The sequence below is a fragment of the Lagopus muta genome, chromosome 5, assembly GCF_023343835.1.
Source record: "Lagopus muta isolate bLagMut1 chromosome 5, bLagMut1 primary, whole genome shotgun sequence".
NCBI classification, from domain to species: domain Eukaryota; kingdom Metazoa; phylum Chordata; class Aves; order Galliformes; family Phasianidae; genus Lagopus; species Lagopus muta.
In genome coordinates, this window is record NC_064437.1 from 23,044,552 (window position 1) to 23,059,551 (window position 15,000).

General features: G+C 45.5%; 1 protein-coding gene across 11 annotated transcripts in view; it reads right to left on the reverse strand.

The window, feature by feature from the left end:
• Positions 1-15,000, reverse strand: part of PACS2 (phosphofurin acidic cluster sorting protein 2) — a 67,050-nt gene that overhangs the window by 13,118 nt on the left and 38,932 nt on the right. For 5 of the 11 annotated variants that reach the window (XM_048944898.1, XM_048944897.1, XM_048944895.1 and 2 more), the window contains exons 13-20: positions 14,828-14,963; positions 14,165-14,269; positions 12,601-12,707; positions 11,738-11,892; positions 8,288-8,398; positions 6,093-6,201; positions 4,507-4,539; positions 99-141 (exon numbers count right to left, since the gene is read on the reverse strand). In XM_048944898.1, coding sequence (XP_048800855.1) covers positions 99-141; positions 4,507-4,539; positions 6,093-6,201; positions 8,288-8,398; positions 11,738-11,892; positions 12,601-12,707; positions 14,165-14,269; positions 14,828-14,963 — 799 coding nt within the window. The remainder of the gene's footprint in view (positions 1-98; positions 142-4,506; positions 4,540-6,092; positions 6,202-8,287; positions 8,399-11,737; positions 11,893-12,600; positions 12,708-14,164; positions 14,270-14,827; positions 14,964-15,000) is intronic. The other 6 variants (XM_048944904.1, XM_048944901.1, XM_048944900.1 and 3 more) reach the window with 3 other exon arrangements.

Below are 15,000 nucleotides of genomic sequence, written 5' to 3' on the forward strand. Positions count from 1 at the left end.
ACCCTCCGTCTTAGAGCACACAGTGCTCCTGCTGTACCCCAGGGACCAGGGAAGTATTCTAACCCTGTGGCATGAGACATTAACTAAAATACACTCACCCCAACGAAGGGAATGAACTTCTGCGAAGATTCCTCGTCAGGGCTAAAGGCAAAGAGAAAGGAGTTGTTAACAGCTTGCTTCCACGCTGGGCACAATACTCACTTCATATGTTGCATTCAAGCATGCAGCAGGGATGGACAGTATGCAAGCGCCAGTCCAATGTCTCCTCTCAGGGCCCCTTGCCAGCACGCTCAGATCTGCACGGGCAGGGAGGAGCACACAGCTTACAGCCCATCTCCGAGGGGAAGGTCTCCTCCTCCCTCCCGCTTCACAGAGAAACATGCTTTATGGCAGTACAGACACACGGCCTCCTGCTGCGAGGAGATGGATCTGCGCCACAACAACACCAACAACTGCGCGTTACTTACTGGGACCTGAAGCGCTCTGCACGGATGGCCGTCACACGTCCCACCTTTGGAGCCATGTGCCATACCTTGCACATCCCAGCATCTCTAAAGCAGTTAGCCTGCCACGGGGTTACAAGCCGTGACACGTGGTTATTGGCACAGCACTGCAGGACGCACGCGCACACACTCACATGGATGCACGTTCCCCGCCATCGGGAGCTTGCACAAGAAACGGAGCGCACTGGGGAGATCAGGACACCAGCTTGAGAATGGCAAACAGCTAAACCAGACCCAACAGAATGCACACGATGGCCCAGAGATGCCTGAAGACAATACTATGTATGTTCCTTCCTGCTCTGCTCCCACCCAGGCTCCAGAGACCAGAGGGTGAAGACAACAGGCCAGCAAGGCAGGCCACAGTCAGATCTAACAGGGGCCAGAGAGAATCCACAAAGACTTGGGGAGGATCCAAGTGGGTTGGAAGGGCCCACAGAGCCACTGCTCCCCTCTTGTGCTGCACACAGAGGCACGGGTGCTGCAGAGCACACCCATACGTACAGAGGAGGTGAAGTCCAGCAGAGAAAGTGACTGCACACAATGCTTCTCAGTGGCCAAGGCTAGGAAGCAGGTAGGAAGGCAAATACCAAGATTCTTCATGTTTCTCTTTTTGCGCATCCCTCAGTGCTCAGAGCAGTGCAACATGCAGTACAAAATCCTGCACCGCCTTTACCCACAACGTTGCTGTTATTGAGGGGCTCTATTCCCTCCCTGCTCTTGATCCCAAGCATTGCATCTTCACTCTTTCCCTAAAGCACATCAAAAAAATGTCTGAGCTCCTGATGGTGGGTTGGTGTCCAACCACGGATGCAAGTCCCCAGCAAAATTATCTCTTCAGAGCACAAGACTTCCAGCTCCACTTTTGTCAAGGGAAAGGAGAAACCCATATTGATGCTGAGAGAAGCTCAGCTTTCTCACCCTTCCTTCAGCTCCACAGCCTGCAGATCAGGCAGCACCAAGTCCTGCTCATCACACAAAGGAAGCGCAGTCATAGCTCAGTCATCTCACAGCTACTGCGTGGCTTTGCTCCAAGCTCTTCAGAAGCAAACCTTACCCAACTCCAGCAGATAACTTGTTCACGTTTCCCCAAGGAGCTCCATCTCACCAAAGAGAGTAGAGGAGCTACTCTGCAATAAATCATTTGCTTCAGCCACCGCTTCACAGTGACACACAGGCAGTCCCAAGCAATCTGGCTGGGTTTCAGCTGGGCTAGTCCTGTCGCACCCTCTGGGCAACTCTTGTACAATCTTGTACATACACCTCTGAAAATGCAGCTTACCAGAGCAGCTGCTCTTCATGTAGACCAAAGGAGAGCTAAGATGACTGTGCTCCTTCCTCATTTTCTCTTTTTCACTCTTTCCTCTTTCTCGTCCTTTGCGATCCCAAAACATTCATCCAGAATCCTCTCACCTTAGCCAGTATCTCTTCTATTCCTCCTACCACATGCATGCATGCCCACCTTTAATGCAAAGCCAGACCTGACCCTGGTTTGTGATATTTTGAACTGTGGTTTTGGATACTTCATCTATATTTCTTAGGAATAATAAATCCTAAACCCATGCAGAGAGGCTAGAAAGAAAATCTTCTTCACCTGTAATGGGTGGTTGTCAAATTACTAGTTTTGATTGGGTATGATCCTTCCACCTGCAATCAATTGTTCCTACCCAGGAACAGATTAGCGCGTTCTCTCTCCACCAAAATAAATTAATTCAGATTGAACAAAGATACACAGGCAGATTTAGATGCTTTAAGGCTCTTAGAAATGAGAAGGTATATCACCAGGAGTCAGCCCCCTGACAGAAGGAAGAAATAATCTCTCTTGCTTCTAGGACAAAGGACAAAATACACCTCAAAGCACGCTAGTATCACAGTAAGAGGAACTGAATAATCACTAAGAACAGTTATGCCAGTTGCTAGGCTTTCCTTAAGATTTTGTTTACAAGTTCCACCAAGTCTCCAGAGCTGAAATGAAGCAAAGGGACAAAAGGACTCCAGGTTCCAATGACATTGCATGAGTGACCTCTCTGCTTCCCCATAACACTCTCCTACAGTGCTCCCACAGCAGACTGGCCGTATGTAGCAGAATTTCCATCGTGTTCCTTGAGCCTTGATTCCTTCCTCTTCCACATCGCTCCATCAGGCAAGAGGTGCAGGTAAAGATTTCCACTGCGTGAGGAGGTTCAGGCAGCAACCAGCTAGGTGGGATCAGGTCCATCTTCACAAGCTGTGTTCACACTCAGCAGCTGCTGCAGGGTGCAGTTTAGAAGCAGCACTCAGAGAAAGGATCTGGACTCTGTGCCTGGCCAACACCCCACAGGAGCCAGAGAAGTGCAACAGGCAGAAAATAGCTTTATCTCTGCTTCCTATTGCCCAGGAGCCACACAGGCTCACTCTTTAACACAGGGCACTTTCTTGCACTGCAAAGAGCAAGAGCTGTGGAAGTTCTCTTAAAACATGAGCTAGGAGTGAGTGAATGACTCAGTCCTTTCCCTACCAGCGAGCAACACTCCATTTCCAATAGCCAGGCTGCTTCCCAAGTTCATGCAAGGGCTATCCAGAAGCCACGTGTCACGAGCTGTGCTGGATGCTGAATTGCAGTGGCTGACACCAGCCCAGGTGTGCCAAACTGATCAGCAATCCAAGTGTGCTGGGAGTGAGTGGCTGCTGACAGATCTCTAACACTGTGGGGTTTCTTTCAAAAAGCAATGCAGAGAGATAACAACATTGATGATGCACCCCTGCTAGTAGGAGGCCCACCTCTGCCAGCAGGGTCTCAGCTCCCAAATGCATCCTGAGCTGCAATGTTTCTTGACAATCCACTACCCTTTAGTTCTCCCAACGTGCAAAGAAAATACCAGTCACACACTGTAACACAGCTGAGTTGAAATGGCAAGGATTTTCTTCCTTAGTACCTTCCCCATTCCCAGCCCTCTCCAAGTCAGGTCAGCAGATGCTCCAAAAGAATAGGACAAAGCTTTTGCACCATTCGCAGTCCACCACAGGCAGTACATGCGCCAACTTCTCAGCATGACAAACAGAACAAGGAGATGGGAAGGACAGCGGAGGTCAGTCAAATAGGGACAGCTGGCAATAAAGTTATAAAGCAGCTCATCACATACAGCTATGTCCTAAGGACTGGCTAGCTGGCTTAGCTTTCCTTGGATCTTGGGCTTGTTTAACAGAGCAAATGCTAGGATACTAGGAAATTTGTCTTGCAATGAATTTGTAGGTAGTGCTGTCGCCTATACACTGAGCATTGCCTTGAAAGCTGGCCTTGAAGAAGCCATTCACCTCTAGCCTTGAGGGAGATACAGTTGCAATAACTTCATGAACAGAGGTCAAAATAAACCGTGTCCAGTAATAAGTACGGTTTAAAGTAAGGGGTTCTCGTGGGCAGCTCATGGAGCACAACTCCCACCACTAGCATCCATTCTATCTCCTCTTAGGCTCAGGGAATTCCCATGTGATGCCTGCCAGTATGCGACTAGTCCTCAACTTTCTGATTACGGGGAGAAAAGTCATTGGTCTGCACTCAGACACTGCACAGCTGAGCCTCAAGTGGCTCAAACTCCAAAACCAGGGGCACAAAACATGCCCTGAGCACCACCTAGAGCACTCTGGTTTGAGCAGTGGGAAATGGAAAGTCTGCTCAGTCCCAATCCTTCTAGAGCTACACTACATCCTCTGACACTGCAACCAAACAGCAAGGATTGACTAGGAAGTAGGGAAGAAAGGCACCTACTGCTCAAAGCTTCTTCCTCCACAGCTCCTTCATTCCTTTCAGCCCTGGCAACCCATACATGTGGCCCAAAGGCAGAGCCATTCTTTTAGTAGTGCATTCTGCCAGCAAGTGCCATAGTTTCAAAGCAGCGAACAGAATATAACCTGAAGCACATACTGAGCATCCCAGACTTGCACGAACCGTTAAACAAGGCACAAAAGACCAGCTCAAGGGTGGAAAGGAGACAGGAGATGGGAGAGGGAACCTAAAAGGAATTGATACCTTAGAGTAAAATCAAAATGAAAGCTCTTTTTCCTTTTCAGAAAGCAACCAAAGAAAGAGATAAATATGTTATTATACTTACAACAAAGCGATGCATTCATTTAGATAGTGCTCTTTTTTCGCAACGTTCTCCCTAAGAGCTGCAGTTCTAAAAAAAGCCACGAGGAGACAACTGCCCATTGCTCCACAGGACAGTCTGTTCCTCTGGCTCATCCTTCAGTTTACTCATGTGCTGCTTAGCTGAAAGTGGAAGTTGTTTCAAAGCAGAAAGAGACACTGAAAGACTGGGCTACGCCACAAATCTGACTCGGTCTCAGTGCTCTCTTCCAAGCAAGCTCCTGCAGGGTTTGAATTTGCAGCATCACATGAACCTCTCCATAGTGTCAGGCATTGTACACACATTCTAAAATCTAAATAGATCAGACCAGCTTGGTAAAGAGGTCACTGCACCACTATTAAAAGTGAGTGTTGCTAAAGTAGATTTCAGGTGTTTGTTCAACAAAATGACCTTTTTGAGCACATCAGACACTCAAAATGATGAAGTGCGCATTAAACACAAAAGTGAATCTGCAATTGAATGGACAAAGCAGTGGAGAATAGTGCAAAATCCAGCCAGTGAAGGGTGCAGAGAAAACAAAACAGCTACTAGAAAGGGTTAATGTTGCACTAAACTCTGTGTTTGTAACTAAGGTAAGTCTTCACACCAAACACAACAAAAAGCTAAGAGCTTTGAGCACCCTGTGGCTCTCCAAACTTCACTTTCATCAGCACAGAATTAAAGAAGATCACGAACACATGAAGAGAACATAGTCTTTAACAGTCGTATGGAACATTTTCATTTAGAAAAGCATTATGAAAGAGCTAAACTTTACTGAATCTTGTCTGCAAAGTAGTGTAAAAGACGAATGGAAAAGCAATTCCAAACAGCAGTGAACATTCCCAAGACGAGAAGAAAAATGTAACCATCCACATTTTAATTCTTCCCTGTTCTAAGGCAAACAATGCACCAGTGATAGCTATCAGATATAACATAGGGAGGGTAGCTGTTAATTAAAACCATCCGTGCCCCACAGGAGACTCCTCAGCCTAAATGGAGAGAAATGACTCGATGTGTTTGCCCTGCTCTGAAAAGTTATTGTGATTTGCATGAATTCAAATTTATTGTTCTCCACCGGGCATCAGAAATAATGCATTTCTCCTTCAGTGAAAAATCACTCTTCTTCATGGATAATGGCTGTATGAGGGTGTACATACTTCTAAATCTTTTTAGACCCCAATCCTCCGTCGGACAGGCTGCTTATCCCTTCAAAGAAGTTGAAATAAAATCTGGTAGGGAATGCCACAGCCCACAGCCTTACTTCCCCAGCTCCCAGGTCTCCAAAGAAATCACTGCATGAAGTAACCACACTGTGGCAGACTCGCCGTTACCTAAGTGCAATATATGACTGCAAGCAGGGTAAGACCAGGCTCACAAGATGTCTGCAGTTTTGAATGATTTTAAAACTGCAAGTACACACGAGAAGAAAAGCACTCCACGTCCGCTGTGATGGCCATTCTGGGAAGCCAGCATTCTGTCAGTAACATACCTTTTCTGCTTGTACGTCAGCATCGCTTCAGCAATGGGCAACTGGTGCGCACAGTTTGCCCCTGCTATGTACTGCGTTATTCGGGAGACAACATCAAGCGTTTCTGCAACTGCAACAGAGAGGAGAAAATCAGTGAAGTGACTTCTCAGACCATCAGTAGCACTACCCTCCATTTGCTCAGCCAAGCAGCTGATGGTACCCAGCTAGCTGCAATCAACTGCATCCACCAAAGGAAGCTGAGCAGCCCACTCCGGAGCACTGTAATGATATCTAAAACAACAAAAGAAAGGAAACATCCTCCAAGAGTACCAAAATATAAACATAAGTAGGTACACTACATATACAGGCATCGAGGCACAGCATTAGTTATCAAAGTATCGTGGTTATACGTGTTAAAATAGCTTTTCTTTGAAAATGTGTGCCTGCTCAGTCAGCTTCAGACATTTCTACATATCCTGACTGCGCGTATCTGCCAAAGAAAGTGCCTGGCATCCCAGAGCCCCAGGTACCTGCTGTGCTCACACCAGCATTTAAGTTTCCTGATTTCCTTGGGAGCTCAAAGACACGTTGAGGTCATTGGAAAGACCAAGAGCCATGCAAGGACAGGAAGAGCCCAAAGACTACTTCTGTAGCAGCGAGTGTGCTGGACATCTGTGAAAATGTGCTTGATTCCAGTCAACAGGAAGGCATTTCCCAAATGCCTTCCCCATCCTTTTGCTCCAGGAAGAGCATCTCAATTGTGAAATCAAGCAAAAGCAAGTTACCTTCACCTAACACTTGTGTATCTCAATGGGCATTTTTACCCAGAGTTTTTTCTTTGTTGTTTTTGTTTGTTTGACAATTATTTGAACAGGGAACCGCGAAGAGCTATCGTTGTTGGCCAGATCTTCCCATGCCATCACAGAGTTTCTGGGCAGTTTTCACCAAACAGATGAAAATGCAGAATCTACAAGGCCTAGATGGCAAGAAAAGTGATGCTGCATTTTCCTCACTGCATGCAGGCAAGTAAATAACGGCTGCAGCATACAACCTACAGAGAATTTACACAGCTTTTGAGCTGGATCTCTGCAACTGATGATACAACCCTAAAAGCCAGACAACAGTCAAATTTATATCAACGTTTGTCTCTATTTTCAAGACATTGGAAGAAACCTGTTCTGGACCTTTCCTTTTTCCATGAGCTTAGAATCAACAAAAAACGATGGCTGTGTGCACATGAAGGTCTCCAGTCCAGCCTCCTGCTCCAGGTAGGGCTAACTTCACCTCTAGAGCAGTCTGCCCAGGGCCGTGTCCAGCCAAGTTCCCACCTGCTGGGAAAAGCTCTAAATAACCTCTTGTAAAGATATCCCCTCTCACCGTTGAAGGACTTCCATGAACATCCTGCTCCCTAGGGAGCCTCTGACACCCTCTGCAATTCCAAAAGGAACACTGCAAGTTTCCACTCCTGCAAGTGCTCCAAAAGCCCTAAAGCATTTTCCTGCTCATGAGATTCCTGTGGGGGATGTGCCTCCACAGCATCACTCCTCAGTGATCAGATCTCAAGCCTTCAAACAGCCCTAAATGAAAGATGCAAATCCTCCTCTCTTGTTTCTTTCTGTTCTTGAAGGAACAGATGGAAAAACTGTAAGCATTCATATTTGTGCAAATAAATACTATTACGAACAGTAAGGTTTTATGCTGGCCTAGAACAGATTCGGATCAGAGCAGGAACTTGTTGATCTGACCTAGGGCAGCTCTCACATGTAATAACACTGGTTAGGAACAAAATGCTTTTTTAATGAGAAAGATCCTGCCAGCGAATTTCAGATGTGCCAGCATTGTCCTCCCGTGCACCAAACAGAAGTCAGCCTTCACAAAGTTTACAGTTTTCCAAATGTTTTAGGCTGGACAGTTTCTGAAGAGCCACAGGAAGCACAGAACTTGGTAGTGAGATCTCCACATCAAAGAACAAAGCTGAGAGCTAGGTAAAAACAGCAGAACTCAGGCACCGAGTGTTTTGCAGCCAACAGCTGTTTGCAAAACACCAAGTAGAGGACACACAAGGGTCAGCATCTGAAAAGGGAATGTGGTAGAGGAAGGGAAAAAGAGGAACAAAAACATTTTTCTGCTTCCTCTGGTATTTACTTGACCTTTGCTAAAATTACTCATTCAAGCCCTTTATCCCGCACAGGCTAGACACAGACACGTGGTCTTACCAGTGGTCTGTGCTTCAAGTTTGTTGAACAGATCTCTCCAGGCTACATCTTGGAAGAAGTTGTTGTATCTATAATCTACAGACCCCAGATACTTGGCCACTGGATGAGAGCCTAAGAAAGAAAAGAAAATGTGACAGTTGTTCTCCCCAGCAGTGAATACAGGTGTGGCTTTTTATAAGAACTCAGTTCCAAAATCAAACTACACTAGACACTACAGAAATAAATTGCCTCAATTATAACAACATAATTCAGCCCAGTTTATCTCTACAAGAGCATGCAAATAGACTTGCTAGCAGAGACTGCTCCAGCACTGCTGATACCTTCCAGTGATACCTCCCCTTCCCCCCGCCAAGTTAAACTTTAAAAGGCCAAGGCAAACAGGACTGGGAAACTGCTGAGGAAATAAATGATTTGGGACACACAGACCCTACAACTCAATATCTCAGTTGCTCAGCTCTGCAGGCAGCTCTCTCAGCAGGCCTTCTTCCCCACAGCTGCACTGTGGGCACCACAGATGGAGGAGACAGACTCTTTCCATTTATGCATCATTGCTGTTTTGCAATACAGAGAAGGGGAAAAATCACCTGCAACCAGGAGCCACCACCCAGGGAGCCTTGCTTAATTGGTGAAGAAACAAAATGGCCACTAACTCAATAAGAAAACTGTAATTAAAGACAAAAGGATTGTAATCCCTAGTGAATGTTGGCATGTGTGTTATGTCTCTGCTTGTCCTAAGCCTCATGCTCCTCTAGGAGCATGGATAGGGCCCTACTGTTCCAAAGCATGTCCAGCCCTGGATGGAGGCCTGCCTGCACTTGAAACTATCATTGAAACTATTACCTCTGCCCTGCCAGAGGCCAAAACACTTGTCACTTTCCTTTTTAGGTGCCACGTGTCCCAGATCAGACAACCTGTTCTCGAAACTACTGCTCCATCCTACCAGCACAGGAGGGAAGGTGTTCCAGACCTGACCATTTCAGGCTTTGCTGTTTCCATACCCCAGTGTGTCTTGTATATTTACAGTCAGACATGAACAGGTCCCAGGGCCTCCCCTAATCAGCTTGTTTTCACCTTTCCTGCACACTGAATTCTCATCTGAAGTCATGCTTCCCAAGACCGCAGCGGCTGCAGCTTCAGCTGGTCATCAGCACCCAACAGCTCCTCCCAAAAAACCCTTGCTTAAATATGCTCAGCATCCACCATTAAAGCTCAAGGCAGGGAAACCCCATTGCTGCTCATCCTCCAAACTAGCCCTGATTTTCAGACTTCCACAACCGGTTCCAGCAGAAGGTTTCTAAGCTCCCTCCAGCATTATTAGAAACTGAATTGCAAGTTCTTTTCTGATAATGGCTGCTTGGAGACTTTTATGTCTTCTATAGTGGATTTTTAAAGAGTAAACATGGAACAGCTCTGTCTCATGCACTGGAGAGGTGACAGCTTTCCCATCTGTTGGGCAAACATCACACATGGCAGATGCAGCTGGAAACAAGAACCAAAAAAAGATCTCTCAAAAAGTTCTACCCACTGGAGCTAAATAAAGTGCTAAAAAAACAAACATGCAGATGATAACCCTCAGCTTTTTTTTCCCCTTTCTCTTTTTTGCTCCTTTTCATCTGTTTCTTCGCCAGTTCCAACATTAAAAGTGTCTTTCGGCCACAGAATCAGAAGCACAAAGCAGGACTGGATCTCCCAGTACAGATGTTTACTGACAATAAGTATTTCTCAGTGTTAAACCACTACAGGCTGGCTCCTCTGTCATTACAGCATGGAGTTGTGGGCTAAAAAGGTCAAACCATCTTAGGAAAAAAAAAACAACCCAAACCAACTCCTTCCCAATCCTACTTTGAAGGTGCTGCTATCAGCAGAAAGTTTTTTCCTTTTAAGACACCCACAGTGTGGTCACCATTCGGTCTTTGGTGCTTTTTCAATTGTCAGAAAAGAGAGGCTGCTCCTCAATCACTTTAATGAAATGCCAGAAAGCTGGCCATGAACAAGCATCTCATCTGACCAGGAAATGCTGCAGACTCCATGGGGAAGGTCCTGATAGAGAAGCTTCTATATTTGAAGTACGTTCAAAAAACATCCCCAGATCTGAAGCAATTGCATTATAAACGTAAAGCTCTTCATTCTATTCTTTTTCTTTTTTTCTTAAACTATCACTGTCTTAAGATTTAAAAAAAAGTCTCCAAACATTACCTAAGCCTTGTGTATCACCTTCAGAAAGGGAGTATTTTCAGATCGTTAAAAACTGCAGATGGAAAACTCCACTTTGAATGCAAGGTGACAGGCAGCATGTGAGGACCAAAATCCTCAGCCACACAGACTCCTACTCAAAGCAAAGTTAAACCTGCAGAAAATATTTTTCCTTGTCCGTGTTTCTACTACTTAAAGGGTTCTCTCTCTTGTTCTTGCCAACCCCCTTGGACACAAAATGCCTTTCCTACAGAAGGATCCGGCTCTCATTTTGTCTTCTCCACTTCTCCAACTCTCACCACTGTCTCGATAGGCAAATCCCCACTGCACAGGGTGCTGGGCAGCAGCTTGTGGTGCCTATAGGGATGCCAGCAAGCTGCTTCCACACCTGAAAGAAGTGCTTAGAAAAACACTTTCCAACATTACTGCTGCCTTCACCACCCAAGAGCCCTGCTCACACAAGACAAGCCTCAGACTAGCCCAGCTTCTGGCCTCATACACCTACAATCACAGCACTGCCCAGATGCCCCTGCCTGTAAGCATTAATGAAAGCCTGTCCCCCCTGGCCTCTCTGCTATAACATTCCTCACATTTTTGCCCATTGCAAACCCCTAATGCTATTATCAGTCTGCCCCTGGACACAAGGGATGCAAGCTGGGTTACTTCCCAGCCAGACAGGCTTGTCAAGCTGTTACAAGGGCAGAGATAAGGTGCTGGGAGACTGAGTGTAGAACCTGAGGAGAACAGCATGTGAAGGAAAGGTCAAAAGATGTGTGCAATTTGAATAACTTAAACTCTCAGCAGTTTCAAAGCCTTTAAAAATATTTCATCTTCCCACTCCTCCACCAGAAACATTTTCTGTGTCAGCCTCAGAGAGACCACAGCAGTTACCACCTGGGGAAACAGTGCTCAACGAATTAAAGATTTCAGCCAGAGAAAGGCCTTCAGAAAAGAATATTATTCTGTGCATTCACTGTATCATGATAAAAAGATAAATATGAGCCTGCCCATATAGGAGAAAGGACTCAGCCCCTTACTTCAGGCAGAACATTTACAAGCAGACTTTGACATCAAGAACAAAGATGAAATTCACTCACATGAGCAATGCAAGCATCAAACAATATTATGCCAGCATGACATCTTTCTCATTTAACAGCCATATACTTGGTCAAAGCCTTCAAGGAGGACTACTGCTAAGGAAACACATCACATTTAACTCATTCACCTTTCTATGAAGAAAAATTGTTCCTTATTTACCTAGAGGGATGATCAAAAATCGCATGTAGCCAAGCCAGTCTGGGGTTTTGTGAGACAGCTGCTCTACAAAGAGCCTCAACACAGCACTGAGGTAATTCTGGGCTCCGGCCACTGCAATTTTAATTGGGCTTGGAGGCTGAGAGTTGCAGTTACAGCTAGACAGAAGAAGAGGGAACATATTCGTAATTGCGTTTCCAACCATTTCAGAACAATTTAAAAAAATCAGTTAATAACTAAGGTAGAACACAGCTCATTTAATACACCAGGCAATATCACAGTGATCATCAGAAGCACTGTCAATAAAAAGCAACTTTGCTCAGTACTTTCTTAATTGGTCTTCCTGACTTCTTTCAAACACTGTAGTACTATAAGGGGTTGGACTCAACAGTCTAGGCTGGGATGTGCCTACTGCTGTGTCAGAACATAGCCACAGCCTGGGGAATGCCTCCAGGAATTGAGAACATTAACTGAGAATTAATTCAAAGTGTATGGGGAGAAAAACAAACATTAAAAACTGTTCTAAAATCTGTTAGCTTTGCATGCTTTGCTTATTAGATCTGACATTAGAGGCAGGCTCCACAGTACAATCTTGTAATATCAATGCTGTCAATGTAAGGAGACTTGTATTCCCCCACAATGAGGAACAGCAACACCTTGCAGGGCTGGTGAGTACTGAAGAACCCCACTACTCTGACTTCAGGAGAGTAAATGAAGGAGAAGCATTAGAAGGGAAAATTATTGCTCCAGTATCAAATGGAAAACTTCCTGAGCACTTGGGCATAGGAACTGAGAGGCTTTTAGTGCTGAGGACCACAAGCCCTCCTTTCTAGAAGAGACTCAACAAGCAGAAAGGCATAACTTACTATCGCTGTATCCTGGAGACAATAGTGCTGAAAGCTGCTTGAATATCAGCTGAGGAACATGTACAGACCACTGGCAAGGTATGCTTTTGTAAGACATCTGACAGGTACTAAGGAGAGAACAGAACATATTAAAGTCCTTCAGTTTGTCACAAGAAGAAAGTCTCATCTCCCCCACACTCCTATGAATCCTTACAACAAAGTGTGGGCATTCTCCCCATGACCAACATGTAGGTGACAGTTGCTTCCCAAACACTTTTCTCCTGTGCATTAGTGAAAGAAAAGCTTGTCCTCTAGAAAAGTGGAGCCACTGCAGCTGCTTGACAAACACTAACACTTCCTCCAGGACAGGGCATTTTTGGCAGTGCTGACCCTAGGAGAGCAATTTGTATGGCTGCAGAGAGCAGGGCAGGAGCAACAGGCTGTCTGCCTAACCAGCACTGGGTAAGAGCAGATGTTCTTTACTCACCTGTTTGTGAAGCTGAACACGCAGCGTTCTGATTTAAAATGACAAATGCAATATTCTGCCTAGCCTCAAGTACTAAAACAAAAAAAAGCAAAGACACTAACAGTACATTCATTGTGACTGACTGCTCCCATTCCATGCAGCTCAGAGGAAATACAAGTTAACAAACACCAAGTTCACATGGACATAACACTGAAGATACTCAGCAATTATCTCACTGCCCCACTGACCCATGCACCACAGCCAATGCCATCTTTGTCTCATCCAATACTGCAGGCAGTGCCGGAGGGACATACACAGCTTTCTCTCCAACTCTGGAAAACATTCCTCCAAGTAAGAGCAGCTGGAACCAGCAGCTCAACTGGTATTTTTCATCTCTTACACACTGAGACCCCAGTCCTTTCAAAAGCAGAATGTGTCAACACACTTCCAAAAACCTGGTATAAGCCCACAGTCAATCAGTACAGCGTCTCTTCTGTATACATTTTATTCATGACTCAGACTAAGGATCAGAAAAGAGCAAAATTTGCTCCAACCACCCATCCAAATCCACTGCATATGACTCCACATTGCCACCATAAGAGAGTAGAGCTCAGTTCTCCTTCACATAAGTATCACACACTAAGAAAAGATGTGATAAAACATCCCCAGCCAGGAATCACAAGAATGCATGCAAGACAATACTGCTGAGCTATTTTCTCCTGCGGTCATCACCTGAGACCAGGAATATCAGTCTAAACCACAAGTCAGCCTTCTCTATTTCCTTTGTCCCACCCTACCATAGCTGAGAAGCAAATGCTTGAGTTGCAAGAGTGAAGCCATACCCAGCGTGCTGCTAACCCAAAGAAATGGTATTTCATAGAACAGAAGAAAACAGTTTTTCCAGGGAAAAATCGAGTAGCAAAACCTTAAAAGATCCGTAGCATCCCCTGGTCAAAGTGATCTATGGGCACCAAACCCAAGCATGCTGCAACCTCCTGCACCACCACTGCCCGTCCAACCAGGGAGCAGAGCCTACTTGGTCAGTGGTAAAGCTCAAGACCAGTCCATTCCCAGTGAGAAACAGCCAAAGTGAACTGACAGCACATCTCCTGCCTTTACCTGTCCTTGCCAATCTGAAGTATTGACAAGAATAATGTTTTCTGGCAGCTGGTCGTCAGAAACCAGGATGTGATTTAGTTGGTCATACACAGTTTTCCTGGGGATCTGGAAACGAAGACACAGAACAGAACAGTAGGAGATATCAGTTCTAATCCTCAAAGCTTTGTCTGTCACTGCTCCTTCTGCAGTGCACTTTTCTTAAAGTCACTTTATACCAACTCAAAGTAGCTTAAGGAATTCTGGATATACAAAAGCCAGCAAAATTCTTTATCAAGGAGGGAGTTAAAGGAGTCCTGCAGTTGAAAAGAGCATGGCATGGCACGGAGATACTTTGCATAAATCAGTCTCCATTGCAAATCCTCGCAATTTGCCTTATTTCAAAAGAGTAATTCCTCAATACATCCCTATTTGTTACTCGTGACAACAATCCATTCCAGTGTTTTCAGTTTATGGCTGGCTGACAAAGCAACAAGCTGGCAAAAACCAGCAGACAGGATGGAAGGTACAATATCAGCCAAGAAGTAAATTCCCTCCTTCCTGGAGCTGCAGGGTTCAGCCACTTTCCAGCAGGGACGGCACTTTGGCCAGAAGGAAAGGGACCGCAGGAGACAGATGGAAAAGACAAGAACTGAGTGGTTGGATAAAAAGCAATATTTTTCACACCTGTAAGTGGTGCCGGGTGTCTGGAGATCGTTCATTGTCCAGGCTGTTTGCTCTCTCATTCTGTGGCCTCACTGGCTGCCTCTCTTTCAGAGATGTGCTTCTTCCCCGACGTCCAGTTTGCTTCCCTTCAGACCTGCTAGAAAAAGGTGCTTTCAGTCCATGCTTGGCTCATA